The sequence below is a fragment of the Alligator mississippiensis genome, chromosome 9 (genome assembly GCF_030867095.1).
Source record: "Alligator mississippiensis isolate rAllMis1 chromosome 9, rAllMis1, whole genome shotgun sequence".
NCBI classification, from domain to species: domain Eukaryota; kingdom Metazoa; phylum Chordata; order Crocodylia; family Alligatoridae; genus Alligator; species Alligator mississippiensis.
The window spans coordinates 43,802,974-43,830,727 of NC_081832.1; the positions used below are offsets into that span (position 1 = coordinate 43,802,974).

Consider the following 27,754-nt stretch of genomic DNA (forward strand, 5'->3'; position numbering starts at 1 on the left):
CAGAAACAGACTGGTTTAAAAATGGTGGAACCCAGTCTAAGATTTGTCCCTCTGCTACACCAAAGGGTGAATGTGTGGTCTGTTTGTTACCGATCTAAACTACACTGCTTACAAAAAAAAAGTATAACTTAGATCAATTCTAACTCAGGCTTTCTGAACGTCTGTACATAGCCCAAATGACCTGATTTTGGCACTCTTCTGATTTAAATTCCCGCAGGTGGAGAAGGGAATTGACACCAGCACCAGGTTGTAATCAGGGATTACGGTTTGCAAATTGATGGGCCATGACATCAAAGCCAGAGTTGGAATGAGTAAGCAAAGTCCAGGAGCAGACTAGGTCATAAACCAAAGGATCAGGAGACAAGAGGGGTTCATGAGTGAGCCAGGTCAGGATCCAAGAAACACAGGCTAACAACAGGAAAACCCTACTGGCCAGATACTTACTGTTTCTCTTCCTGGTCTTATGTAGGGAAAGTTGTTGGTCAGGTGTTATGAACCAGCCACTTAGGTTCCAGGAAAGGCATGGAGTGCAGGCATTGATGGATGGCTTAGGCATCCAGGTATGAGGGTAGCAGGTTGGGGTAGGCTGCTGTGTTTATCAAACTAAGGCCTGGGTTTGAGGCTGCAGGTCTGACAATAGGATCCAGGTGGGTACTCTAATTATTGAGCTATTTTTTAAAGCAGGAGGTTCATGATAAGCTGTTCTTTACAGAAAGCAGTGGCCACTGCTGCCTGATACAGTAGGCTTGCTTTGGGTGCCTTCCAAGTTAGGTCTCTCAGTTGAGACTAGTGAAGAAATATCATGTTGGTAGATTCAGATGGGGCCATGGCATGAGTTCTACACAAGTTGCTCAGCCCTCTGAAGACTGAGGCTTTTCTTCAAATTCCCACAAGCAAACCACAAGGCACCTGGGAACTTTAATATAAAAAACCATGGACATGGGACAAGATTCAATACCAACTAGGAGCTAAATACATGGGTTTAGGCACATAAGCGTAATTCTGTTTTATCCTGCTCAAGTCCCTGAAAAACAGTTAATGCAAAAAGTAGGTGGGTCCTCCTCCTTCTCACTGCCTAACTCAGTCTTAAGGGCAAGATGATGATGTGTTACAAAAGTAGTTGCATTCATGGATTTGCAGGGCTTGAACAGACTGGAATAGAAACACATTTGGGTGCTTAAGTCCACTTATGCCAACTGGCAGAATAGGATCTGACTGTACACCCTCAAATGACTTTTCAAATCATGTAGAAAATTTGTAGCAAAGTGCTAACTTGGTGCCTCTCCAAACCTAGGCCAATTCCCTAACTCAGCTCCTCAAAGCTGTTAGCCTGACTTGTCAATTGATGCACTTCGAGACTAGGATGATACAACCTCTAACCCTCTCGCTTGACCTGAGTCCACTGAGTCCAGATTAGTAGAGGCTGAAAATTACAGCTTGATGACTGCTTATATGCCATGAGTTGATGATCTCAATCCATTTTCTCAAGTAGGCTTGCATACATGGACATTGTATATATGTAAGACCCTCAAAATATGCCAGCCACTATTCACCCAAAGGACTGTACTGTTTATTAACTTCACCCTCATCTTCCTCCCAAATCGCTAACAAGTCTCTGTCATAGTGTTTTCCTGTTCTTCTCATAATTTATACCCCGGGCCTTCATCAGTGTTCACTAAGACAGACCTTTACACCTTTGTTCCATCCCATTCCAGGTAAATAGAACCACCCTCAGTGAAGAGTATGCTTTGTAGAAAAACAGAAGCTGTGCTTCTAGATAACTGATGTCCCTCATAATGCCTGCCATGCTGGTGCGTCATCATACACAGCTACCTACAACTGCTGGAGCCGTGAAGGTCTGAACATTTTGATGAAATCAATGCTCAACCTTGCTTGTTACTTTGATTTTCTTCTTGTGCTCAAACATCCTGTATTGATTTGTGAGCACGTACTATACTTTTCAACTGCACTTATTTATTTCTCCAGGGAAATCTTACCTGCTGCACGCCAGCTGTATAGTTCACATTTATATTTGGTGCAGAAGTTTCATACATATAGGCTTTTCCCTCTCATTCTGTTCCATTCCTATAAATCCCCTCCCATTTTTCTTTGTAGATGGAAAATTGTGTAACTGGCTTCATTCTCATTTGTGGGTGTGTACATAAGTGCTCCATGAACGTTTTACAGAGCGGCAATTTTGAGCACTTTTTATAGCATGATAAAGTTGCAGCACTCTTAAACATGACAGAAGTGCAGTGTTTGCCGGGGGTGGGGGAGGGGAGGGGAGGGGAGGGAAGGGGAGGGGAGCCTCTGAGCATCTCTGCACCTTCCAGGCTAGGAGGCAGGGGGCGTTCCACAGTGTCCTGGGGCTTTTCCACTGGGCAGAAATTTGACCAGTGTACATAAGTTATTTAAAATGCTGTAGGTTGCTAAAGTGCTGTAAAATACAGCATTTCAAATTTAATACCTCATTTAACAAGGGTTAATTTAAGGTGCTGTACCCATTTTTAAAGTGCTGTAAAGGCACTTCTGTCAAGTCATGGCAATAAAGCACTTTAAATGGCAAAAAAGCAATTTCTGTACACAGTCTAAGGCCCCTTTTTACCCTTCTTTTAACTGATACCCTACTTTTAAAAGATATGCCTACAGTTGCACACTCAGGTCTGCTGTTTAGCACAACTCTGTGACCATCCACTTTACAAACCTCTTAGCTTATACCTCCCAGCAGTGATCCAGCCCTGCTCTATAAGCAATCTTGAGCATTAGAGCCTGAGGCTGTGCTTCCCTCCAGCTTTTCTCTGTCCTCTCTATTGCTAGGAACAGATGTTGCATTTGTCTGGACAAGCTGTGCCAGTAGAGACATAGATTTCATAGATTTCATAGACATTAGGGGCTGGAAGGGACCTTGCGAGATCATCGAGTCTAGTCCCCCTACCATAGGCAGGAATTTTGCTGGGGTCAAATGATCCCAGCAAGATAAACATCCAAATGTCTTTTGAATGAATCCAGAGTAGGTGCTTGCACCACCTCTGGTGGGAATCTGTTTTTGCTTACGTCCAATCTAAATCAGCCTTCCAGGAGTTTGTGGCCGTTAGACCTTGTTATCCCTTGGGGAGTCCTGGTGAACAACTGTTCTCCCGGGTCCTGATGCACCCCCCTCATATACTTGTAGGCTTTAAAGACCTTAAAGACTTAAAGACCATAACCTTAAAGACGTCCTTACATAGTCAGAGCTAGGCTAGATAGTAGAGCTCTCCAGTGACTTGCTCTGTAATGGAGTAGAGTCTACCTGCTGTAGGACCAGCATCCTTCCATAAGGGGCTAACCATGGTATCTAAGAAGGCATAAGAGTGATAGGTGTTAGCAGCTACGCTAGGCTAGCCTCCCTAATTATTAAGTTAACCCTGCATGAAACTGGGAAAGCATTCTAATAAGAGTTGACTGTGATGAACTATTAATAGTGTTTTGATTTAAGCTTAATTGTTAAGATTTCTCTAAAGTTTGGGTATTTCTGTCCTTTCTCCCCCTACATTAAACCCTGTTATAGTTTATTTTATTGCTTGTAAGAGGGGGATTTTGTTCATTTTGGGACACCCAGCTGAAAATTATTTTCCCATGTTTTTGTTTGGGGGCTTGAATCAAGACAATAGGAACTTGTATGAAATCCCTACACTTGAACCTGGCCCTTATTACTGCCTTCCAGTGCCTGGCAGAAGGGTTACACTTAAATGAAGCCAGATTACTTTTGTCTGATTCATACTCCATCTTCGATTGGGTAGGCTTGTCATTTCAGTCCCTGCTATTCCTAGAGAACCATATAGTCATGGGTTTGTCTGATTGTCTTATAGCTTTCATATAGCGCTTTCTCACTGGATATCCAGTTGATATCCAGTTGTTTCTTCATTGTTCGCACCGAGTGAATATTCAGGCTTCCCTCTCTGGTCACGTACGGCTATTGCAGCAGATAAGTGGAGAAGTGTTCTGTGAAACCTGATGGACAAGTTTGCGTGGGGCACTGGTCTTACAATGACTCTGTTGCAGTTTGCATCAAAACACAAAGTACTGCTGACACCTTCTTATTTTAATACATTTCCACACAAGCCTCATAAGATTCCCTACCTTACACATGTAGCCATTGGCCAGAGAGGGAGTTGAGCTTCTATAAGTTCTCTGGAACAGAATTTAACCTACAGTTGATCTTGTATAATATAATTGCTTTCTATTTGGGGACCTAATTATACCAATTTTAGCTCTCTTACTAGTTGCCTCCTGCTTCCCAAAGGAAAGCTTTCTCTGAAGTCTGGTTTATTTTTAGATCCTTCCTCTCCAGCCATGTGCATTGCTATAATTTGTCCATAAATATTTTAAACAAATTTTCTCAGGTTGGCGTGAGTCTTTGGGTTTCCTACTAAAAGCTCTGCTCTGTATATGTTTAGTACTCTGCTAGAATTTCCTTCATAGAAGTCTGTTCTCTGCCAACACAGAGGAGAAAACAGAAATGCATGAGGGACAGAGCCTTTCAGATGTCCAAAATTGGAACCCCCTCAACTTAGAAGCAGTTAAATTCACTTTGGAAAATCCTGGCTTAGACTGATTGCTTTCCTCCAAGAACATTGATCCTTTGCATTAAATCCTCTGACTTATTCCTTGATTGGCCCAGTGACACAATAGGGATGGATCTGCCATGAGCAGACTTGTATAGGAGAAAAAAAGCTGTATTTAAAAGAGCAACCTAAACCCCTGCTGTATTTAAAAGGTATTCATAAAGAGTCCTTCTGCTTCAGAGACTCAAGTAAAGCCCCATCGAGGATGAGCTGTCAAGTCCAAGGATATGATGAGTGCTTTGAGAGAAATGAAAAGCAAGCTGCAGTTTGCACATGATGCAGTCAGTCCTGAGGAAGGCAGACAGTAACACTTAAAACAAGCCCTGGAGTGGCAGTGGCATGGCACCACAACTATTCTGACTGAACTAATCATAGGAGCGACTTGACATTCATCACAGAGAGAACTGGCTTGGCCAGGCTGCCCCAGAATGTGAAGGTTGCTGTGTGTGAGCATGGGTGTGGAGGGAGCCGTAGGCTCCTTGGTGCCAGTGAGTCTGGGCAAAGAAGCAGTCAGCAAGGTAGCTTGCATTCCAGCAGGGCCCTACAGCTGTGGCAGAGCTGGCACAGGTTCTTCTTGGGGGGAAGGGGAAAGTAAAAAAGGAATCTAAAAAGGAAGCAATTTTTATCCTGGGCCTGTGGAAGCCTTGGCGTACATGGAGGAAATTAGGGCTGCGCGAAGCTTCGGGTGGTGATTCGATTTGGAGGAGATTCAGCATGATTTGGTGTCTGAATCTCCGAATCCAAATTGAATCAGGGGACCAATTAAAAGATCCAAATTGATTCAAAGCTCTCCGAATCTTCAGAAAAGATTCAGAGGGCTTTAATGATTTGGGAAGTCCACAGTGTCTGCAGCAGGGAGCTGCAGCTGGCTCCGAGCTGGTAAGTACTAGGGGTAGGTGAGGGGGGGCTGGGGGAGGGGACCATGGAGGGACTCCTGCCAGCCCCCCCAACCCCCGCCTGCTCCCCCAGCCCCCCCACCATGTCTGCCCCTGCCCACCGCAGCTTGGTACTTTAAAGAAAAGCCCCGGTGCTCACTAGGTGCTGCTGGGCAGGGTGGTGGGGTGATCCCTGGTATGCCCCACTTGCCCATGCTGCATAGGCAGCTCTGCACGTGCCCCGCCCTGCTCCCCCAGGCCCCCAACAGGTGCCCCTCCCAGTCCAGCTCTGGCCCTTTAAGAAAAAAAACCAAGAAGAAAAGCCCTGGGACTCATTGCTCCTGCAGTGGCCTTGGGGCTTTGGGGAGCTGTGCAGAACCCCCCACGTGACATGGGTCAATGGGGAGCAGTGGGGATCACCCCTCACCAGCAGGACCGGTGAGTTTGGGGTTTTTTCATTTTTTTTTTTCTTAAAGGGCTGGAGCTGGGGTGGGTGGGGCACCTGTGGGGGGGGGCTGGGGGAGCAAGGGAGGAGGCTCCGCACGAACCCCCCATGCAGCGGGGGGCAGTGGGGGGGGGGCAGCAGGGATTTCTCTCTGCCTGGCAGCACTCGGTGAACCAGGGCTTTTTTTATAAGACCTGCCAGGAACTGGGCCGGGCAGGGCAGCCATTGCTGGGCTGGGAGAGCAGGCAGGGAATGGGCCTGGCCTGGCTGATTCGGAGATTCAGTGGAATTGAATCAGGACAGTGATTCGAATCACCAAACTGTCCTCCGAATACGAAACGAATATTAGCCGCTTCGCACAGGCCTAGAGGAACTGTGGTCAGAGAGCAGGGGTGGCTTTGTCTGAGGGAGAAGAGAATAAGAAGTGAAAGAGGAAAGGAAAAGAGAGCAAATTCAATCCCAACTGCAAAGGCCTACAGGAGAGTGCAAGATGGAAGCCAACAACCTGAAAAGACAAATACCATCTAGGACGAGCATGTCCAGGGAAACAGGGTCCTGCCAGGGCAGGTTGGAGGCACGCAGGCAGGATAGAAGGGCAGGGTTGCCATCAAGGGATACTTTGAGGGCACGGGGGAGGGATTCCTAGGGGTAAACCAAAAGAGCAGAGAATTAAGCACTGATACTCAGTATGGGCAGGGATATGCCAAAGGGTGACCTGGAGCCATGTCCAGACTGGATAGAAACAGACAGATCCTAAGATACTGAGGCTTTGTGTGTGCATGCATGTGTGTGTAAGTATGTGTGCATGCAGGCACTATCCATCTGTCTGTCAAACAAACACACCTGCACTCACACTGGGTTCTCCAGTGAGGACTGAATGCAGGGCCAGCAGTGTTGGCTTTGAGCACTTGGGCTAAAGCAGCATTTCCAAATGCTGGTGGGTTTATGCCCCACTGTAGTGAAGCCAGCCACCCTTGTGGCCCCTTATGTCTCTCACTGCTGATTCCCACTGCCACCAGGTGCTTTTACTTCTCCTCACTGCTGCCGCCACCACTGCTATTTCCCTTCCCCACCACTGTCCTGGCTTGGACAGTCCTGGGATTTTTTTGCGACTGCTTGGGGATGGGAGGGGTGGGGCATGCCCCACATTTTGGGAATCACTGAGCTGAAGGGTAATTGTCAGTAACCAGAAGGCATTAACCTCCCTGACACCAGCCAGAAGAGGGAGACATAACTGCAGCACTAAGCATGCATACCAATATCATCATACTAAGACAACCCTGTGGCCCCACTGGGACCTACCTCAGACCTTTTATTCCATTTAGCTGCAAGGAAGGACATGGTGTTTATGACCTTCTGTCACCTGACCCCCCCTTTGAAAGCAAAAACTGCAACTAAACCTCCCTAACTTATGGTCTCAGGATGTCTGCATCGGTCTATGCCTTGTTCAGGATTCCAAGGCTATCGCCACATTGCCATACAGACTAAAAACATTTTTTTTTCAATGGGATGATAAGAAATGAAGGAAGTTGGCCTCTGTACTGGCAAAACCTGCTTGCAGCGGCCTTGGGGCTCACTGCTCCCAGTTTGAGAACCCCTGCACCATGACAGTACATTATATCAGTACATACCTCTTCCTATTCACCTGAGCTTCATTTATAGTTCATATAAGTAGCTCTACTTTTTGTAGGACAAGCTGAGAGCAGACTAACAAAACAAGCTCCATTATGGGTGGAGCTACAGTAGCAATCTGGGCAACCACATTCTACTTGTGGCAGCTTCTTACATACAAGTCATTGTAAGAAGGTGTGGCCATCGAAAGCATCTCTGAGCTTCTGAACATCTATTTTTCCCCATCCCTACTCAACTGAGCGTAGCTGAAACGTGGCAAAACTGCATGACCCTGGAGACAGCCTGTAGAGTTGTTTTATTTTCTCAGGCTAGTTGGTTCCCTTGTCACTTGTTCAAGAGGAAAACCAAAATCTTCACATCTCGCGTTCCACTAATCAGTTGTTATGTGAATGAAATATGTGTAAGAGCAGAAGGAACCGGGGCAGTCTGTAGAGCTGTGCTGACTGTTAATTTGGACTATAACTCCCAGAAACCCCCAGGGCTGGCAGAGTTGGAGCAAGGGGAAAAGGAAGAGGATGCTTGAGGCTGGAGTAAGGAATAAGGAGCAAGAGGAAGAAAGAGCAGCATGCATGTTCGACCTGGCCAGCCCTACACAGAGGAGTGCACAGTAGAGCTGGAGATCTCACTGGCTGGGTCAGCCAGGGCTGTGGACTGAAGGAGCTGGACTCAGACTTGGGGGCAGCTGCAGGCTGCTGTTTGAGCACTCTAGGGACTAAAGGCTTGTTTGGAGACATGTTTGGGGGAGTGGGGGGAAATTAAAGTGCTGAGTTACTGCAGTGTTGCTGTTTCTCCTTGTACCTGTTCCCTCCCTTTGCCCATTGGCTTGTGACCCTGCTATAAGTAGGGACAGAATGTCACCCTCAGAATACTAATAGCACTTACATACAGGACAGAGACACTGGAAACAATTTCAGGCCAGTTCTCTTTATCAACAGATTCAGCTTTATTGTTATTTTTACACGATTCTTAGTGCATCCTTTCAAATAAACTATCAAACTGTACAAAGAACCAAAGAGATCAAAAGAAGAAGAGGTAAAATTGGGTGGAGGTTTTTAAGTGGTATGAGACATTATGGAAACCCAAAAGTCTATAAACTCCCAAAAGTTGACAGAGTCCAAACAAATCTCTTTTATTTTCCTTAAAAAAAGCTGCAAAAATATAAATTGTAAATTACTGTAATTAGCAGCTACAAGATCCTTTAAAACTGGAACTTGATTACTGTGAACATGCCTAGAAATACTAAATGAAAATAAATAAATAAAGTCACATGAGACAATCATGGGCATCTGAAATGCAATGCAATCATTTCTATTATAACAGTAAATAATTGGACCACAGACAACAGAAAGAAATAGGAACACAATATTCTGTTAAAGGAGTATAGTATGCTCATAGCAAAATGGAGTAAGTACAATATCAATGGACGGAAGTTAAGATTTCCCACCCACCCCACTTACGTAGTTAAGCTTGTATCTGAAGCACTGCTCAGATAGCGCCTCTATTCAAAGCTGCAGAAGTTATGGACACAAAAGAAGCAGTGGTTTGGCTATTTAGTTTAATAAGCGTCAACAATAGAGCAATGTTTCACAGCAAAGCCATATGGGATTTCATTAGGAAAAGAAAAAAGAAACATAGGTTACTACATTTTAAAAATCATTCTGCAAGATAATTAAGACCCCTGTATCCTCAAACTGTTTTCCTGGCAATGTTCCCCAGCCATCTTGCCTTTTGCAGTGTGGTACTTTTAATAACAAGTTTTCTAAGCATTTTAAAGTTTCCCTATATATAGTTATTTATATATATTTATTTGTATAAAAAGAAAGCAATAGGGCTTATGGTGCCACTATTGCAACCCACAGATCACTTTTTGCACACACATGTTAATAACACCTTTTGCTTTTCAATAAATGTCTTGTGGAACCTGTCTTATTGCAACATGTTGAATTCTGCTTCTTGATGTTTTGTTTCTTCCTGCTGTTTCTTGCCTGTACACTGTAAATGCTGGTGGTGTTGCAGACCTGCTGCTGATTGTTTAAAAGGTAAGGGACGGATTAGAGAACCCAAGATCTGGTCGTGTCTCCGTGTTGTCAGAAACTGCAGGAGTGGATCGATGGAAATGCTGCATGTGAAATAAGGCGACAGAGCAGCCCAACCTTTTTACACACGACCTGTCCCTTTATTGCGTATGCAGGCCGCAGTAGTAAAGGAAATGCCAAGAGTGCTAAAGATGTGAAGAAAAAGTGGAGAGTCTATGACACTGAAATGCCAGAGCACTGGGTAAGAATTAGCAAAGTGTAAACTAAAGCTTCTTTGATTTCTTTTGAGTAGTCACCACGTCATATACTTCTACTGTTTTTGTTCATATGGTTTCCTAGGTAAAATTGTGCTCATTGATCTAAGGAGTACTAAGGATCACTGACTGTTTTCCCCCACACTAGTGTTACATGTTAAGTGTTCACCTCTATAATGTCCTTTTCTGCCTTGCTATGTACACACAAGTGTCCTTGGCTCAAGGAAGGGCTTGAATGTGTCTTCCGCAAGGAGAGATCATCAACTTCCACTGTGAAAAAGTTGGCTTCAATTTTCTCCAGATCGTCTGTCCCCACTTTTATCTTCATACACAGCAGGCTTATGTATGTCTCATAGCGGCTTTTCTGTAGAGGGAAATGGAACAGAACAAGCAGTGTGGTAATAGGGAAAAGCCAGGGTGCTGGAGGCACCTAGTAATGAGTCAGCCATCACCAGCACACACTACACCAGACAAACCTTTGGCTTGTGGGCAGGGGATTGTTATGAACCGATTTAACCTTGTGGGATATGAACACAGTAGGAATCCAAAGTAAGCAACACACATTTACACTGGTGTTTAATTGGCTTTTGCACTGCTAATGTATAATTAGCTTTTGACATAAAGCCTTGGACCAGTTTAACTTAACTGAATCCAGTGTGTAGAGTTAAGTTAGCTCTGGAAAAATCAGGGGTAAGTCTTTGCTGTTGTATGTTACACCGATGTAACTGCTATGTTCTTGATGCTTATCTCAGGGCATCTGTCTGCTTAAGGAAATAGGTTATTACCTGCACCCTCCCAACACCATGTCAAAGCACTATAATAGACATTTATACAGCTACCCTGGGCACCGCGGCTTCTCTGTCCATTCTGGGGCCTGGTGTGATTAATTTTACAGTACAAAACTGAGGTAAATTACATAGGTGTAAATGTAAAGTGCTGTAAATGTAAAATGTAAATCCTGCTGACAGCAAGAAGCACAATCTCTGACAAATGCACAATATGTCTGAACTGATGCAGAGTTAAATACACTAATGTAAAATTATCTTGCTTTCATAACAGTACCTGTTCATCCTACTCTCCATGGCTGGTTGTACACGTGATGGGGGTTTAGTTCTCCCTAAATTGAAATGGCGGGTTTTTAATTGTGTCGATTAAAAAACGACTGTTTCAATTTAGGGACTTCCGACACTGCTGCGGAAGAGTGACAGCCCCCTGGCAGTTCAGCCCCCCCCAGCTGTGGGCAGGCTCCACCACAAAAAAAGAAATGTGGTGAGGGGCCTGAACCCTTCCCCCCCGAGCCTGCCCGCTTCTCCCCTGGCTGGGGGCAGTGAGCTGCTGGCAGGCTCTGAGCTGCGGGGGACCCCGGTCCTTCCCTCCATGGCGGTAGCACCCCCGAGTGGCATCCGTCTGCTAGTACCTCACCTGGGTGCCCTGGGGGGCATTGCCACCATGGAGGGAAGGATTGGCCCCCTGCAGCTCAGGAGCTGCTTGGCTTGGCAGCAGCTCACACAGGCAGGCTCTGCCAGATTAAAAAAAGAAAGTGATGAAGGGCCTGATCCTTCTTTTATTTTTTTTTCCCCACAGCCTGCCCATGTCTCCCATAGCCAGGGGGGCCCTGAGCTGTGGGGCACCCTGGTCCTTCCCTCCATGGCAGCAGTGCCCCACCAGGGACTCCCAGGTGCTGCCAGCGTGGAGGGAAGGACTGGGGCCCCCCCACAGCTCAGGAGACACTGGCAGCTCACCCCCTGGCTATGAGAGAGGTGGACAGGCTCTGCTGGAAAACAAAACAAAACGCTCCTTGCTGCTTTTTTTTCTTTTCTTGGCAGAGCCTTCCCTCACAAGCTGCTGCCAGATCGCGCAGCCCCTGAGCTGCAGGGGTGTCCGGTGCTTTCCTCCATGGTGGTTGTACCCCCTGGGGCTGCCCAGGTGGGGTGCTAGCTGCATGGGTGCTTCCCCAGGTCACAGACAGCACCCAGCCTGATCCAACAGTGCACAGGGTGCTGAAGGCTCAGGAATGCTTAGGGAAGCTTGGGTTTGGTGGTCTTCCAGCACCATGTGCACCATCCCTGCTGCCTTCCCATGACCTGGGACCACCTGGGAAAAGGCTGGCTTGCCCCTGGGGCAGTGTGGAAAGGCAGCAGGGTGTGCTGACAACCAGAGAAGGCAGCAGGGATGGTGCACAGGGTGTTGCAAGCCTGCTAAGCCCAAGCTTCCCTGAGCACGCCTGGGCTTCCAGTGCCCTGCGCACCATCCCCACCACCTTCTCCCAGTCTATCGCTGCAGTTTGTTATGTAGTAAACTAAAATACATTGGATGTATTTTACTTTGCTACATAACAAAGTAATTTAAATTGAAATATGCCACTGCACGTGTACAGCGTGATGAAATTGAAATGTAATACCCTGCTGCGGGTGTAAACTGTGACTCCATTAAAGCAGTGAAAAAAGGCCAATTAAACTGCTTAACAGGCCAATCTCATCACGTGTACAAGTGCCCCATGGCAGTAACTAGGATCTGTGAGAAGAAGCATTTCTTGTTGTTTGATTTAAATGCATCTGTCCAGCATTTTGTTCATTAAATGGTTCATTATTATCATTAAATCATGTCTTAAATTTGTATTATAGGGTACAGTATAAAAGGAGGTCCTATTAGGGTTGTGCGAAATTTCGCCACCAGTTTTGTTTCCATGCTATTTCAACCTGTTTCGAGGTCAAAACAGCAAGATCAAAACGGAACAGGTACGGCTGAAACAGCCTTGAAACAAAACAAGGCAAGTTGAAACATTTCGCCGTTTCGATGCTGTTTTGACGTTTTGCCCATAGGCTATAATGGGAAAGGTTAGAATAGCCTATAACTTTGTCATTTCTGGCCAGATTTGGATGACCCTTGCCGGAATGGTAGCCTCTTCTGAGGGCATGAAGCCTGCCAAGTTTCAAGGAGATAGGTGCAGGGGGTTCAGAGAAACTGCACCCCAAAGTCTTGGGAGCCAAACTCGTGTCATGTGTATGTGTTAAGCCACAGCAGCGTCAAAAACTGCAGGCATGCTAGCCCCTTCTGAGGTCACAAGCCTGCCAAGTTTCAAGGAGACAGGTGCAGGGTTTGAGGGAAATTACATCTCAAGCTGCGGACAAGCAAAACTCATGACATGGGTGACACTGTGAGTGTTAAGGCGCAGCAGAGTGAAAGCTGCAGGCCTGCTAGCCCCTGCTGAGGCCAAGAAGCCTGCCAGCTGTCGAGGAGATAGGTGCAGGGGTTTCTGGGTTCTGGGGCCCTGCACCTCTGCCTTCTGACAGGCAAAACTCATGACATGGGTGCTTGTGCAACTGCTGGCTCTCATTATGCAGCAGGACTGAAGATCCCCCATCACTTGCCACCGCAGACCTGGGGGTAATAATGGACCATAGTATGAACAAGAGCCAGCAGTGCAATGCTGTAGCCATCAGGGCCAACAATACCCTGGCATGCATCAATTGATGCATCGCCAGCAAAACCACTGAAAAGAAGTGATTCTCCTGCACTACTCGGCTCTACTCAGCACTGGTGAGACTGCAGCTGGAGTACTGCATACGGTTCTGGGCTCTGCACCTTAACAAGGATGTGGTGAAGCTTGAGAGAGTCCAGAGAAGGGCTACCCATATGATCAGAGACTTGCATGGAAAGCCATATGAGGAAAGGCTGAGGGACCTGGGACAGTTCAGCCTGAAAAAGAGAAGGCTGAGAAGGGACTTGGTAGCAGCTTACCGCCACATCAGAAGCGTACATCTAGGGCTCAGTGAACAACTGTTCACCAGGGCACCCTTGGGGAAAACTAGGAGTAATGGTCAGAGACTGGACACCCTAGTTGTGAAGTAGTTTTTCCTAATGCTGAGCCTGAAACAAGCCTGAAATGATCTTCCAGGAGTTTGTGACTATTACTCCTAGTTTAGTTCCTGCAAGTTTCATCCAAATCAGGCCAGAAATGACAAAGTTATAGCCTGTTTCGACTTTCCCCATTATACCCTATGGGTGGAACATCACAACAGGGTCGAAACGGCAAAACATTTTGACGGAATAGAGCAGCCGTTTCAACTCGAAACAAAAGTCGAAACGGGAACACTGCCATTTCGCACAGCCCTACTATCTTTCCCTTTCATATTTACTTGAAAATTAGATTAGACCAGGTTTTACCATCCCTAAAACTAAGTGAATCCTGCCACTCCTTGAACCAACTCTGCCCTTCCCTGGACCTCAAATTGCCTTCTGAACTTCTCAGAAGGCAATTTGCCTATTCCCAAGCACAGTGTTATCCCTGAGGAGAGGGCTAGACCTCTTGTATTGGGTTAAATGGCCTTGTGCTGGCTTTTTTTGCATAGGAGTGAATTTCATTTTAACTGAGGTGGTGATATTGCACATGTTAATGCTACCAGTGAGTGCCCCATCCTGTTTTCTAAACCACACAAGTTTTTGGCATTGTATTGATTGTGGCACATGTTTCCATTCATCAGGACTTTCCTTAGAAGGACCTAATCCCAGGTGTTTTTGCCTACAAGGTACTTCAATTTCAGGGGTAAGAACTTGAAACCATTTTTTGCCCACAAGAAAGCATGTTATGTAGCTCACTGCAACCTAGTGCAACTGAGGTCTAATATAGGGGTAGCCAGTCTGTGGCATGCAAGCCACTAGTGGCATGGGCAGCTGCTGTATGTGGCCCATGATCCCTACGTGCTCAGTTCAGGGAGGCACAGAAATGGAGGCAATTGGTAGAGTGGAGTGGGAGCAGGATGCTGCTGCTGTGATGGAGTACACAGCCAGTGTTTCTGCCAAGAGACAGTTTAACCCTTCCCTGACCCTGCAGCTGTTGCCAAATTCAGGGCTTTCAATTCTCACTGGCTATATAAAACCGTAGCAGGTGTGGGGCCAGGGTTAGCTTGGCTCTAGGCATTAACACTTTTTGTTGCAGCAGTGTCCTGCCCCTGCTACACACTTTGCATGGTGGTTGGAGGATGGAGCCCCACCACCTTCATTCTAGGACCCTTGGGTGCAAACTCTATCAGGTACATGGGGGTGGGGGGGAGGGCTTAATTTGGGGCACACCTGCTAAAAAGGTTGGTTACCACTGGTCTAGTGGATTGCAAACAGGGCTTAGACAAGAATCCTGTCACTAGGCCAGCCACTGATTACCCCCTTGAAATTGTGGGTCAGACACAGCAGCCTTTCCCTGTGTTAGAGAATTTGTAGGTAGTATGCAGCCACTGCAGGAGCCTGAGTGGGAGGGCTGTGGTGAACGTATTCTCACTTTCAGTTATGTTAAGAAGCCTTTCAGCCTGTTATTGTAAAGCAGAAGCTTTGAGGTTAATTCAAAACAAAATACAGAAACCTGAAATTTTTGGTGAATCAACCTTGAAAAAAATTATTTGGAGTCAAACAAAATAAGTAATGTTGCATTTAAAGCAATATTTTTTTCAAATAAAATTAAAGAACATTTTGAAATTAGTTTTTCAATGGTCTTTGACAGGAGCACTTTGCTGAAACTGGAATGAAGTCTCCAAATTCTGCCTCATTGCCAAATTTTTATTTTGCACTAAAAAAGCTCTCTATGCTAAGCTAACCATCCCTTTTACTCTGGTCTGGCCCTGAGTGTGACTTACCCTGTCTGTAGGCCTTTACTCTTTTTGCTCCTGCAAATCAGTGGGGATTTGCAGGCTCTGGGACAGTAGGTTGGGGGTTTCTCCCTCTGTTTTTTGTTCATTTTAGAAGTTGGCTGTAAAATAGTTCTTTTTTTTTTTTTTTTTTTTTGGTTTTTATTTCAGTGCACAAAAATGAGAATTCCCATCATTACACAGCACCCCACCCATCTTCACATGCCTGCTGCACTCACACAGACAGACAGGACCCATTCCAGCCTTATCATCTCCCATCAGACTTATCAAAGGAATCGTTTATCACCAGACAGATGAAATATCCTTTACCTCAAATATTAGGTAATGTTCTTTCAGCCTGTACTCTTCAGCCTCTTTTGACTTGAGGCTTTTCTCTACAGGATGTAATTTATGTTCTGCTAATTCGTCTTCAATCTGCCTCATTTTATTTTCATGGGACTTCAGCTGTTCCTCCTGTAGAGAAAAGCATGTCAACTGTTAAAAGGTATGAATATGTACAAACAAGGACACTGCCAGACTGTAGATGTAGAACTCTTCTTTTCAAGGATTTGAAACACATGGCTGGAATCAACCCTGTGTTTTGTGTTGGAGCCAAATGTATGCATTTCACTCACAAATTTACCTGATAAGTATCAGCCAAATTATGGGTATCTGAGCTCCTACAAAGCTATCAATCATTATTGCCAAGAGTGGATTTGCATGGTGTCATAGGTATTTTTGCAATGCAACCATGAAGTACATCACTTAACACTTAGACAGAACTGGCAGTGTCTTCAGAACTGTCATGCTCCTTCAGCAGAAATGGGCACTCCTGTCTCTGATCTGTGAGACAGTTGACATCATTACATGGCATCCTTTCTGAGAAAGATATGTATCTCTCCACTTCAATCACTGCAGTAGAGAGCTGGGATATTGCCCCTCCCCCTCTTCTGCTGAGAAGTGTATGGGTTGTATTCTCTACTCATTAGAAAGCCTTACTCAATACTATAATGTGTTTGGCATTCTCAGGAGAGCTTAGCTATCTAAATGAAATCTGCTTGTCGTAAAACCATGTTATAGAGTGTGGGTGCCTACCACTGCAAGGTAGCTGCACGTTACACATCAATCCTTTTATTTTTGGAGCACACTATGTCCCAGTACTTCCAGACAACTCCAACCTTAACTGGACTAGGGCTCAGTGTTCGTCCCCGTTCTCAAAGCCACAGTGAAACTTCAGCTTCTGATGTGGAAGAAATTTGGAACTATACCAGCCTCACTGTGGGTGAATGTTTGAACTGGAGAATTAGGTATGAACAGCATTAATGTGCTCGATGCCAGTACAGCACCAAGGGAGAGGGATTGCTGGTAAAGTGTCAAGTGGATACAGGATGAGCAAGTCCTATAATGCTAAGATGGGTAAAAGCTGAGTATGTGGGCAAAGAAGACAGTCTGACACACTATGGAAGAGCATCCCATGGCAATGAGGGACCTAAGAAGACAAGGTGAAAATGGACCACAGGAACCAAAATGGATCCTAGAAATAAGAGATAAGGACAACCTGTTATGCTAATTACTGCTTTCACCTTCTAAATAAATCTGGCATCTAAATACTAAAGCTACAAACTAAATACTAGTTACAAATGGGCACTGTCATGCATACTTGTAACGATATATCACATAGGTGTCTCTACAAGCCGCTGACTCAGAAAAGTAATTGGTTCTGTGCATGTCTATGCATGAGCTTTAATGCTCAGTAGCCTATTTCATTGCGCATTAAAGCATCATGTAAAAACCATAATTATTCTAATACACAGTAAAATAGGCTACTGCGCATTAAGCATTACTTAAAAACCATGCACATTCATTACTGTGCATAAAGGCAGCCTACTGTGCATTTCTTTAGGACCTCATATTGGAGGTACTAAATTTAATATGCATTAGAAAAAGCACCTTAATGCGCACATAGGAGCCCTTTGCATTTCTGATACCATTCCCATAGCATGAATAGATCACTGAGTACTTTTGCTTGGAGCATGGGAATAACAAGACTGCCAAGAAATCAGGGACAGGGATTGGAGACTTTTTGCCTGAAAAGTAACCACATAAACACTCATCATTGCTTTTTATGAACAAATAATCCAGTAACTTGGCATTAAAATCATGAACCGACCCCATTGAAATGAAAGAGAATTTTACCATTGAGTTTAGCGGCAATAGGATCATCCCCTTGGACTTGAAAAATTATATGAAGTTGGGAAATGCACAGAGCAATGGGTGACTTAATGTACATATTAAAAAAAAGAAAGGACTTGAGGGCAAGAACATATCGCCTTAAAGAATGGCAGTGTAACCCAGTGGTTGCCATAAAATAATGATAGGACAATCTGCAAACAGGACACACACATGCTGCATAGTTTACTTTTGCTCTCGGATGGAATAGTGTGAGATGCATGATTTGTTGAACAAAAGGCTTTCCTATAATTTCATGCTTATCAGCCCATTGTAACCATGCCCTACCCTTTCAGCTTTTAAAGACAAGGTGGCACAGACTGTTCAGCATATGGAAATTGGTTTTGTATGACATATTATGCCAGTGGCCTATAGATGCTCACTTCGGGAGCCAGTTTGACACTCTGGTGTGCCATGTTCTCTGTATCTCCAGCTATGACCAACATAGCCCAGCAGATGGCGGGGGGTGGGGTGTGGTGGGGGGGGGTGACATATTTTATATGTTAATCATAAGAAGGCTGGGAATAAACCTGGGACCAGATCAGCCTAGCTAAATCCAAAAGCAGTTCCAGCAACTACTCAATTTTGGGCTTGGCACTTGGCTGCACTTGGCCCCTCCCCCTTGTACATGCATTACCTGGCAGAGTTTTGTTGTTGAAGACGGTAAGAGGGGACGGCAGAATTTCTTCATGGAACATATAGCAGCTGGGAAGGCAGGGGCAGAGAAAATGGCAGCAACCAGATTTATTCTCAGTATCCAGGACAGCATTTCCTCTTTGCTTCTGTTATGGGGAAAGATAATTTATTTCTGTAACGGTGCCTGCAAGCAGCTGCTCAAGATGGTACTGAAGCAGCCTGTTCTCAAGCAGGTTTTCAGACAGCTTTGCACTGAAACCCTGTTTACCTGTGCATTTTGACTTTGTCAATGTTTGAGCATGGCAGCATCCATATTTTCTACAGCCCATGTTAGTTTCCTGCCTCTAAATTGCCCTAGGGAATTTAATATGTGGGTGAGATTGACAGCCCTGGAGACTCACATCAGCTCTTCCTATTGTTTATCCACACAAACTGATCCACAATATTCTCTTTATCCAGATGCCCTATTACAGTTTCACCTCCTCACATGCTGTTCCCTCACCACTGGGCCCCATCCTCTTGTGTAGAGCCTCTCTCTCAAGCTGAGAGTAGAATTGTTTCTGTGGCCCATTCATTTCTTGGCCTCTCAGATAAGAAAGTCAACACAGGGATGGATTATTGCTGATTCTGGTGAGGATTTTTGTGCTGTGAAATTCTGTTCATGATCAGAGTATCTCATGCACAATCAGGCCAGTTAGTTTCAGATCTGTTGATCATTGCCAATCTGTGCTAGACCCAGAGAAATGACCCAAAGGCAAAAGGTTTCATTTTCCTATCGGCAATTGCTATAGGCTTTTTTGTCACAACTAAAAGAGGCAAAATTCTGGTGAGATCTGAGTCTCTTCATCTTGGGCAGAATCCTATTTCACTTTTCATACCCAAAGGGCAGTTACCCAGCTATATAACTATCATTTTTGATGCAGTCTTGCAGAGTGGATGTGGATGTGTCCACAGGGCACATTAGCATGCATTTGGCTGCATTCTGGTTAGGAAAGTATGTGGCTTCATATGTGCCTGCACTGAGCAAGCATAAGTCATGAAGCTATGATCACCTCAGACCATGACTAGCAGGTGTTAAGAGGAGGAAGTGCATCCTGTTATGCACATTATGAATCAGGTGTAAATGGACGTCACATTTCTCCTGGGAGAAAGCCTTTTGTTTTACAGACGTAGACGTACCGGTCCATTACCCCACTTTAAATACTCATGAAGTATGAGAGTCAAAATGTACTAACATTTTTTCTTGGGACAATGCTGTCTACGTCTGTAAGTTAATAGTGGCTCATTCAAATTAACTGCCAGTCTTTCCAGAGACAAGCCCATCAGGCTGTGTGCTTTCTCTGGCCACTGAGCATCATTGCAGCTTAGAAGGACTACATGTGCAAAGCGCTGTGCCACTCCTCTTTTACCCGGATTTTGACTCAGATCCATCAGGACTATTTCAAATGAGACATCTGTTTACAATCCAAGAGTCTAGTGGTTCATACAAACTGTAGCCTGCTCCACCCCACCAAGATGTTTTGAACCTGTCTTGCTCTATGTTCATAGTAGAGTCGAGTGCTGTAGTTGTCAGGCCATTGGATCAGTGTTACCCAGTTCTACTTCTGAAGCTAGCAGCTGAGACAAAGCGAGATGTTGGGTAAACAAACTAACTTGGACCATTGATCCCAATGGGGCAGAAGCCTGTCACTGCTCTGCTCGCCATCCAATTTATCCAGTGAGCATTAAATGCAAGCTGCAATGGCTCATGTTCAAGAAGCAAGCTAGAAATGGCACTGGATGACAGCTGACCCTGTAGGTTGGTGGTTAGAGCACCAGGTAAAGCAGGAGCCTGCTCTTTGTTTTGTTGGTTGGAAGACTGAGCCCACAAAACACAAGGAACAGGTACTAGTGTTAGTGCATTCAGATATTAATGGGCCAAATTAGGAGGTCCTTAATCATAACTCTCTGTCCTTTGTTCAGGCACAGTTCCCATTTGAGTTCAATGGAGAACTTTGCTTCCTGGACTTGGGTGTCAAGATACAGCCTAATATTTAATACTGTAACATGAACCCCATATTTTGCCCTACCATATCATGTTTTTTGGATTCTGGGCAAGAGGATGGAAAATGCAATCAAGCAGAATCACAGATGTCACTCCTCAGTGTTGTGGCCTTTCCTTCAGAGAATGACACAAGGGCAAGCCTGAACTGGAGTGCGTCTTTGCCACACTTGAGGCAGAGAAAAAGACAAAGGTACAGATCCAGCTACTTAGCTAAAGATTCATTTGTAGTTTCTCTGCCTCTTGCTCTGACTGACAGAGATGAAACAAGCAGACAGATAGCTTTATGACAAAAATACTTTCAAATTTGGGGGACCAAAGTATTATATTTGATGGGAACATAGGTTGGAGTTTGCGTGTCTGTTCATGACTGTTATTTTAGAACAAACTATTGATGTGGTGCAATTAGGGACTGCAAGCTGCACTGATGCACTGCCTTTGAACATGTTTATTCCACAGGGATCCACCATGAAAGGGAATCCTGGGTAAGAGGCCCAACCCAACCTTAGGGCAATGTAAGGGGGTGAAACACTTCAAAAATTTTTTTAATTTGTTCAATTTAGTGCAAAGTTTCTTCATCAAGTTAGTCCTTTGCTAGGTTCCTGGTACCATCTATCTACACCTTTTGGACTGTGGGGCTCCACAGACCTTTCAGAAGTCACAGTTCATTCTCCAAACCTGGATATTTTTTCTGTTCCCACTGATTTCAATAGGAGAAGGATCAGATTCTCAATTACTTTACGTCCATTTAGCCTGCAGACACTGCAGGGTTGGGTACACTAGCCAACCCAGATTTACACTAGATAGTTCAGATAGCAATAGTAATCTAGCAGGAGCACATAGCTCAATGAAGAATCATCTACCCTGCTTTCTGGGAAGGTTTTGCAGTCTGCACTGAGCTTCATGATGCAACGACTTGACTGTTACTGGTATCTTAACTAGTCAATTTAAAGCTGGCTCAGGCATGTCCATGCTTCACAGCATCCATTCCCATGACTGTAGTGTAAACATACACCCAGGTTTGTTATATTTAATAGACTTAAAAAGCAGTAGATATCGCTAAGTTTATAGGACTGAGCATTCCTATTTAAATTGCTGCTTTCTGGTCAAATAGAGGGGTATCAAGTCAATAAATTAACCAGGGAAATATTCCAGTTTTATTTAGATTTTGAATGGATGTTACCTGTACAGGAAAATTATTAGCTTTACATGATGCCGTACAGATACACAATAATTTACAGAACACAGGGATAGTCTGTTACTTGTTGGAGTTAAAAAAAAAAAAAAAAAAGGCAGACCCATATTCAGTAGGCCTGTGCGAAGCAGCTAGTATTCACTTCAGATTCGGATTTGGCCGATTCAGGGGACAGTAATTCTATTCGGTAATTCGAATGACTGTCCTGAATCGATTTGGATGAAACTGATTTGGAGACTGGACTGCTGCTCAATCAGCCAAATATGCAAATCGCACAGGTCCCATCCCCCGCCTGCTCTCAATTACTTCCCTGCCTGGCCCAGCTCCTGGCTCTTTGAAAAAAAAAAGCCTACACTCACTGGCTCCTGCCCAGGGGGATGGGGTGGGGTGATCCCTACTGCCCCATGCCACATGGAGGGGCTCTGCCATGAGCCCCCCGACCCTTGCCCACTCTCCCAGGCCTCCCCCCTTGGCTGCCCCGCCCCAGCTCCCAGCCCTTTAAAAAAACAAACAAAAAAGCCGGGGCTCACCAGCTCCTGCCAGGTGGGGGGGTGATCCCTGCTGCCCCCCCACTGCCCCGTGCTGTGTATGGGGCTCTTCCATGAGCCCCCAGAAACCCTGAGGCTGCTGGCTGGGAGCTGAGGTGGGCGGGGCAGCCATGGGGGGGGCTGGGAGAGCGGGTGGGGGTCAGGGGGCTCATGATAGAGCTCCCCATGCAGCATGAGGCAGTGGGTGGAAGCAGGGATTGCCCCCTGGCCTGGCAGCAGCCAGTGAGTAAGGTTTTTTTTTAATCAACTGTGAGCTAGGGCTGGGGAGGACAGTCATGTGGGGGCTGGGACAGTGCGTGGGGGGGAAGCAGGCAGGGGATGGGGCCTGGCAGGGGTCTCCCTATGGTCCCTTTCCCCCCTCCTCCAGTCTCCGCCTCCCCCACCCACTACTTACCAGCATGGTCCAGCTCCCTGCGGCAGCCAGTGGGGACTGCCCAAATCGCCAAAGCTCTCTGAATCTTTTCCAAATTGATTCAGAGAGCTTTGAATCGATTTGAACCTTTTAATTGGTCCTCGGACTCAATTCGGATTCAGAGATTTGGCCACTGAATTGGGCCAAATCTCCTTTGAATCGAATCAGCACCTGAAGCTTTGCACAGCCCTAATATTCAGCTCTGCATGCAGTAGAAAAGATTAAACTGAATTTTGTCAAATGGCACTTAAGATCTTACACTACACAATGAAATGTTTCATCTTTTCTACTGCATGTAGGGCTGAATATGACTCTGCCTTTTTTTTAAATTAAAACTCCAACATGTAAATATTTGAAAGCAAATAAGCAAAGAAGAAAATGCATTCGAACATTTGACTAGTTCACTGATTGACTTGCCTAGTCAAATCTCAACAGGCTCTGGTTCACCTAATCTAACCCAATTGCTTGGGGATGGTCCAGTCCCGTAAGAAATACAATCGACTTCCATGCAAGTGAGGGCATGGAAGCAAAACATGTTTGTGAGTGAATCAGACCTTAAACAAGGAATGTCCTGCTAAGTTATCAAAAAGTTATCAGACCCTGCCCTGCCTCCTGCTGGATGGGCATGCATCTTGGGCACAAAATGCAAAATGGGGCAAAGTGAAAGAACGGTGGACCAACAACCCACATCTTAGCTTTCTATGAGGCTTTGTCAAAAGTCTGCAACTCCCCAAGGCCTTGCTCTGATCCCATTTACATCATTTCTTTGGTGCTGTAGATGCAATATGAGTTGTTCTGTACTTGCACCACTGCTGCAGGGATCAGAATATCACTCCTGAGGCCCTGAAACTGGGCTGGTACCTTTGGTTTCTGCTCTACTTGGAAATACAGTGAACTAGCCTGTTCTAGGGTCTCTATGCAGTAAATTAAGTGTAACACTGTTGAAGTGAATGGAGTTACATCCTGAGGTATGACTCAGTGAGGTCAGAACCCAGCCGACAAAACTTTGCTTCTTCTGCTTTTGGGCCTCAGTGGAATTAGGACAAACAGAGACTTGAGAAAACTGATCTGCTGCACACTGTGAACAACAGCATAACAGCTAACTAACAAGGGTCTGGGATCTGAGGCCTGGTTGATAATTGCCTGTGCATGTGGGCTCAGCCTGGGTCTCACAACATATTGGCCTTGACATACCCAAGGTCTGGCGTAGGGGTTCAATTCCTACAACTGAAGGGCAGTTCTAGAGGTTTGTCCTGAGCTTCTACTCAGCCCTCTAGCAGGTAGAAATCAGTGAACTGCTGAGTAAAGGTTGTGTATATATATAATGCCTGAGTAAAGACCTCAGGATTTAGCCATAAGACATTAAGACCCCAAGCCTCCTTTACCTAGTATCATCCTTAAATCTCATGCAAGGTGGGACATGACCATTTGGTTTAATCCATAATTATGCCCCCATTTCACAGATGTAAATATCAACTCACAGCATAGAAAACAATCAGGCCTCATGATATCTTGTCTTTTATCTGTGAATCTTTCTTTTCCTATTTCTCATTTTTTTGGTTAATATAGGAAAAAAATCTGATAATGACCAGAAACTGAACTCTGCTTTGTTATTAGCTACATGAGGAGTAAAACTATTCAGATAAGAGTAACGTGTGATGTACTAGAGTACTTACGGTGCTTGAAAGAGGAAAACTCTCCAATCTGCTGTCTTCAATTTGAGTACGTTTGACTTTTTGCTGTAGTCAGAGGCTTTTGTGGCTAAGGCGTGGTGAACTCGGATGGCATTTTTGAGATCCACTTCAGAGAGATCTTTGTCAGGTTTATACTCATCCTATTAAGAAGGAGTGTTAATAGAATAATGACAGTGCTGGCATCCATAGGCTTCTTTAATAAAACTGCCCTTTTCTCTCTGCCATAATCACAGAATGCTGAGAAGGGGAAGAGTGCCTTAGTACATACAGTAAGTTCTAGGAAGCAATAATGATAATAATTAACATCTATCTGGCACCTTCCTCCATCATTACATTCACTAGGATGATGTGAAAAAGTACATGAAAGTTTTAAAAATAATTATCAATATTTATTTCCAACATGTCACACACACTCCGTGGACTGCCAAGGAAGAACCATTCCTAGGCTCCTGAAAATCTTCACCCACATAGGAATCTCATGTGTGCAGCCCCTTTAAAATGAAGGGGCGTGATCTTTAGGTGGATTAAATGGGCACCACCACATCAGCTACTGAAGCTGCACTGCTGTACACAGCAGAGGACTTGCTCCAATGGCTTATACCTTAACTGGCAACATGGATAGAGGGAAGAATAGTGCTTAATGGTCAGATCTAAAGTTATCTACTTTCTGCATTTGTATCTCTGGACTGAAAGACTTTGCACTATACGGGATTCAAACACATCCCAAGAAAGCTAACTGGAAGTTAGGCTCAAACTTCTTACCCTGTTCTCCATCTCTTACATCTCTCTATCATTGTGGAACTGTTCATTCCATTTAAGGTCATGTGATGTAACTCAGTATGTGAACCTTTAGAGTCTGCAAAAATGTAATTGGGCTATGCCTGCCAGTTGGTTTACTGAATCTGTCCAGTGTCAGGGGCTTTCAAAAGTAAAGGAAATTTAATAATAATAACAAATTAGAAAGTGGTCAAGGATCTTGGCTTTACGACTCACTCCAAAAATGACACCTTCAACAGTCATCTAATGCCATGTTGGGACATCGGATGAGACACAGCTGTATCAGTCAGGAAGTCAGCAGAATCTACACTGTGGTCTGTTCCTGACAGGACTGCCACTAAATACAAGATACCAAGAATATTGTGAGATCTGGAGTCCTGTAACCAGGAATCTAGACATAGGCAGGCCAATGCACAAGAATTCTGGCAGGGCTTCGCAGGCAAAGTGGAACAGCCATAATCTAAATTTCTGGGGAAGGCTACAAACAAAGAGCTCAGGGAGAAGGCTGGACTGGTTTTATGAGTACTGGCTCTGATGGAAAAGCCTGATAGTATGCATAAGAAACGAGCATGCTAGATTAGATGGGCCTTTTATCAAGGTACGCTTAGATTCTGTCTCCTCTTCCCTTCACACTCCTTTTCTGATAAATTTCCAGAAGTTGGATGCCAGTCCGTGTTCCACATATTAGGGACCTAAATAGACTTAGGCACCTAAGTGTAACCCTATTCCACCCTGCTTGTGACCCTGAGACACCACTAAGACATTTACTTTTGCAACACATTAGCATCTTAGTCAGAGGACTAAGTTACAAAAGAGCAGTGAGAAGAGGGAAGACACCTATCTTATGCATTAACAGCTTTTCTGGGACTCTGGCAGCGTGGAATAGAACTGCACTTAGGCACCTAATTCCACTTACATGCCTAATCAGTGGAATAAGATCTGGTCCCTGACGTTTTGTTGGTCATTTACTTGCTGTAAATGTACGTTGCTAAAGTAAAGGCATTATTCAAACCACAGCTTTTAGTTATCTTGAAAACACTTTATGTGCATGCTTCAATTAGTCATCGGGACTTCAAGCAGATTACTCACGTGCTTAGAGTCAGACCCATACATGTTCATGTGGGTGTGTCTACGTGGATTCTTACCTGGGGCTCGACTCTTACCCCCCTCCCGTCTACACAGTAAAACTTCTCATCTGGGTTTGAAGGAGCTATACACCCAGACTAGCTTCTCCCATGCTTGGTTAGAATCTGGACTTCTCTCCAGTTTGGAGTGGAACCTGACCACTCAACAGGAAGGATGCAGGCTATGTCAGTCAAGTGCTGACAGTCCTCCAATGCCCTTCCTACAATTTCCCCCAATGACAGACAAGTTTTCCTGTGAGTGACAGGGAAAGAGTCCTAGAGCGTCTCAGCATAAAGAACTATGGGAAATGCCCCAGGTACATACAACAAGTGCAGAGACATTGCAAATGCAGTAGGTTGTGTAAGAAAGTGCCATTAATACAGAGCCACATTTTTTACTACAGGTAGCTTGAGATGTGTTTTCTTAGCTGCTTTTCTTAAGTAGTCATGAAAAAATGTGGGGTTTGAAATGCTGATTCGTGTATGAGCACATACACTGGGAGGCCTCATATGATGAGACGTGGGAAGGAAGCATGCCAAGAAAAGTCTGGCAGCTACTCCTACCTTGTTGTGGCTGACTCTTTAAGGTTAACTGCAAAGAACAATCTCAGCATTCCAACAGCTTGGGCAGCAGGGAAAAGAATTGGCTGCCTATTGCTGAAAGGGTAAATGTTAAGGTTTATTTCTTTACAGTAGTGATTTTTGTGTGTGTAAATCCAATTTACCTAACATGCTCTGACAATCCAGCACATTGTGGAGCTGGGCTGAAATTAATTTACTACTTCATGGGGTAGATCAAAGGTTTGTCCAAACCTAGCTGTCCCATTATGCTAGTGTGGGTAATGCATGCCAGGTTTCATAGTCAGTGCACCCAAGAGCGTACCTAGGGCCAGACTCAATTCTACCTGTTAGGCATGTAAGTGGACATAAACACCTAAGCATGCTTCTAATCCACACTGCCTGAGACCCTGAAAGCCTATTAAGCAAAAGATGTGTGTGGGTTCTCCTCCTCCTTGCTGCTTTTTGGGACTCATGCTTAAGGGCAAGATCATAGAAGTAGGGTCAGAAGGGACCTTGTAGATCTTCAAGTCTGACCCCCTGCCTGGGCAGGAGGAAAACTGGGCTCAAGTGACCCCAGCCAGGTAGGAATCGAGCCGCTTCTTAAAGACCCCCAGGGTAGGAGCCAGCACCACTTCTCTTGGAAGTTGGTTCCAGATCCTAGCCGCCCTAACTGTGAAGTAGTTCTTCCAGATGTCTAATCTAAACCTACTCTCCAACAACTTGTGGCCGTTATTCCTTGTTATCCCGGGGGGCGCTAGGGGAAACAAGGTCTCCCCCAAACCCTTCTGGTCCCCCCTAGTGAGTTTATAGACGGTCACAAGGTTCCCCCTCAACCTTCTCTTGTGTAGGCTGAACAGGTTCAGGTCCCGTAGCCTCTCATTGTAGGGTCTGCCCTGCTGTCCCTGGATCATTCAGGTGGCCCTCCTCTGGACCCTCTCAATGTTGTCCACATCCCTCTTGAAGTGGGGTGCCCAGAACTGGACACAGTACTCCAGATGTGGCCTGACCAGTGTCGCGTAGAGGGGGAGGATCACCTCCTTGGCCCTACTTGAGATGCACGATAAGATCCGGTT

At 45.1% G+C, this 27,754-nt stretch overlaps 1 protein-coding gene across 1 annotated transcript in view; it reads right to left on the reverse strand.

Annotated features, from left to right (window-relative positions):
* Positions 1-8,464: 8,464 nt before the first annotated feature.
* Positions 8,465-27,754, reverse strand: part of PSD2 (pleckstrin and Sec7 domain containing 2) — a 225,685-nt gene continuing 206,395 nt past the window's right edge. Inside the window, exons 12-15 of the mRNA XM_006264057.3 lie at positions 24,202-24,359; positions 18,331-18,475; positions 15,795-15,938; positions 8,465-10,210 (exon numbers count right to left, since the gene is read on the reverse strand). Of these exons, the coding sequence (XP_006264119.2) occupies positions 10,004-10,210; positions 15,795-15,938; positions 18,331-18,475; positions 24,202-24,359 (654 nt within the window). The 3' untranslated portion in view covers positions 8,465-10,003. The remainder of the gene's footprint in view (positions 10,211-15,794; positions 15,939-18,330; positions 18,476-24,201; positions 24,360-27,754) is intronic.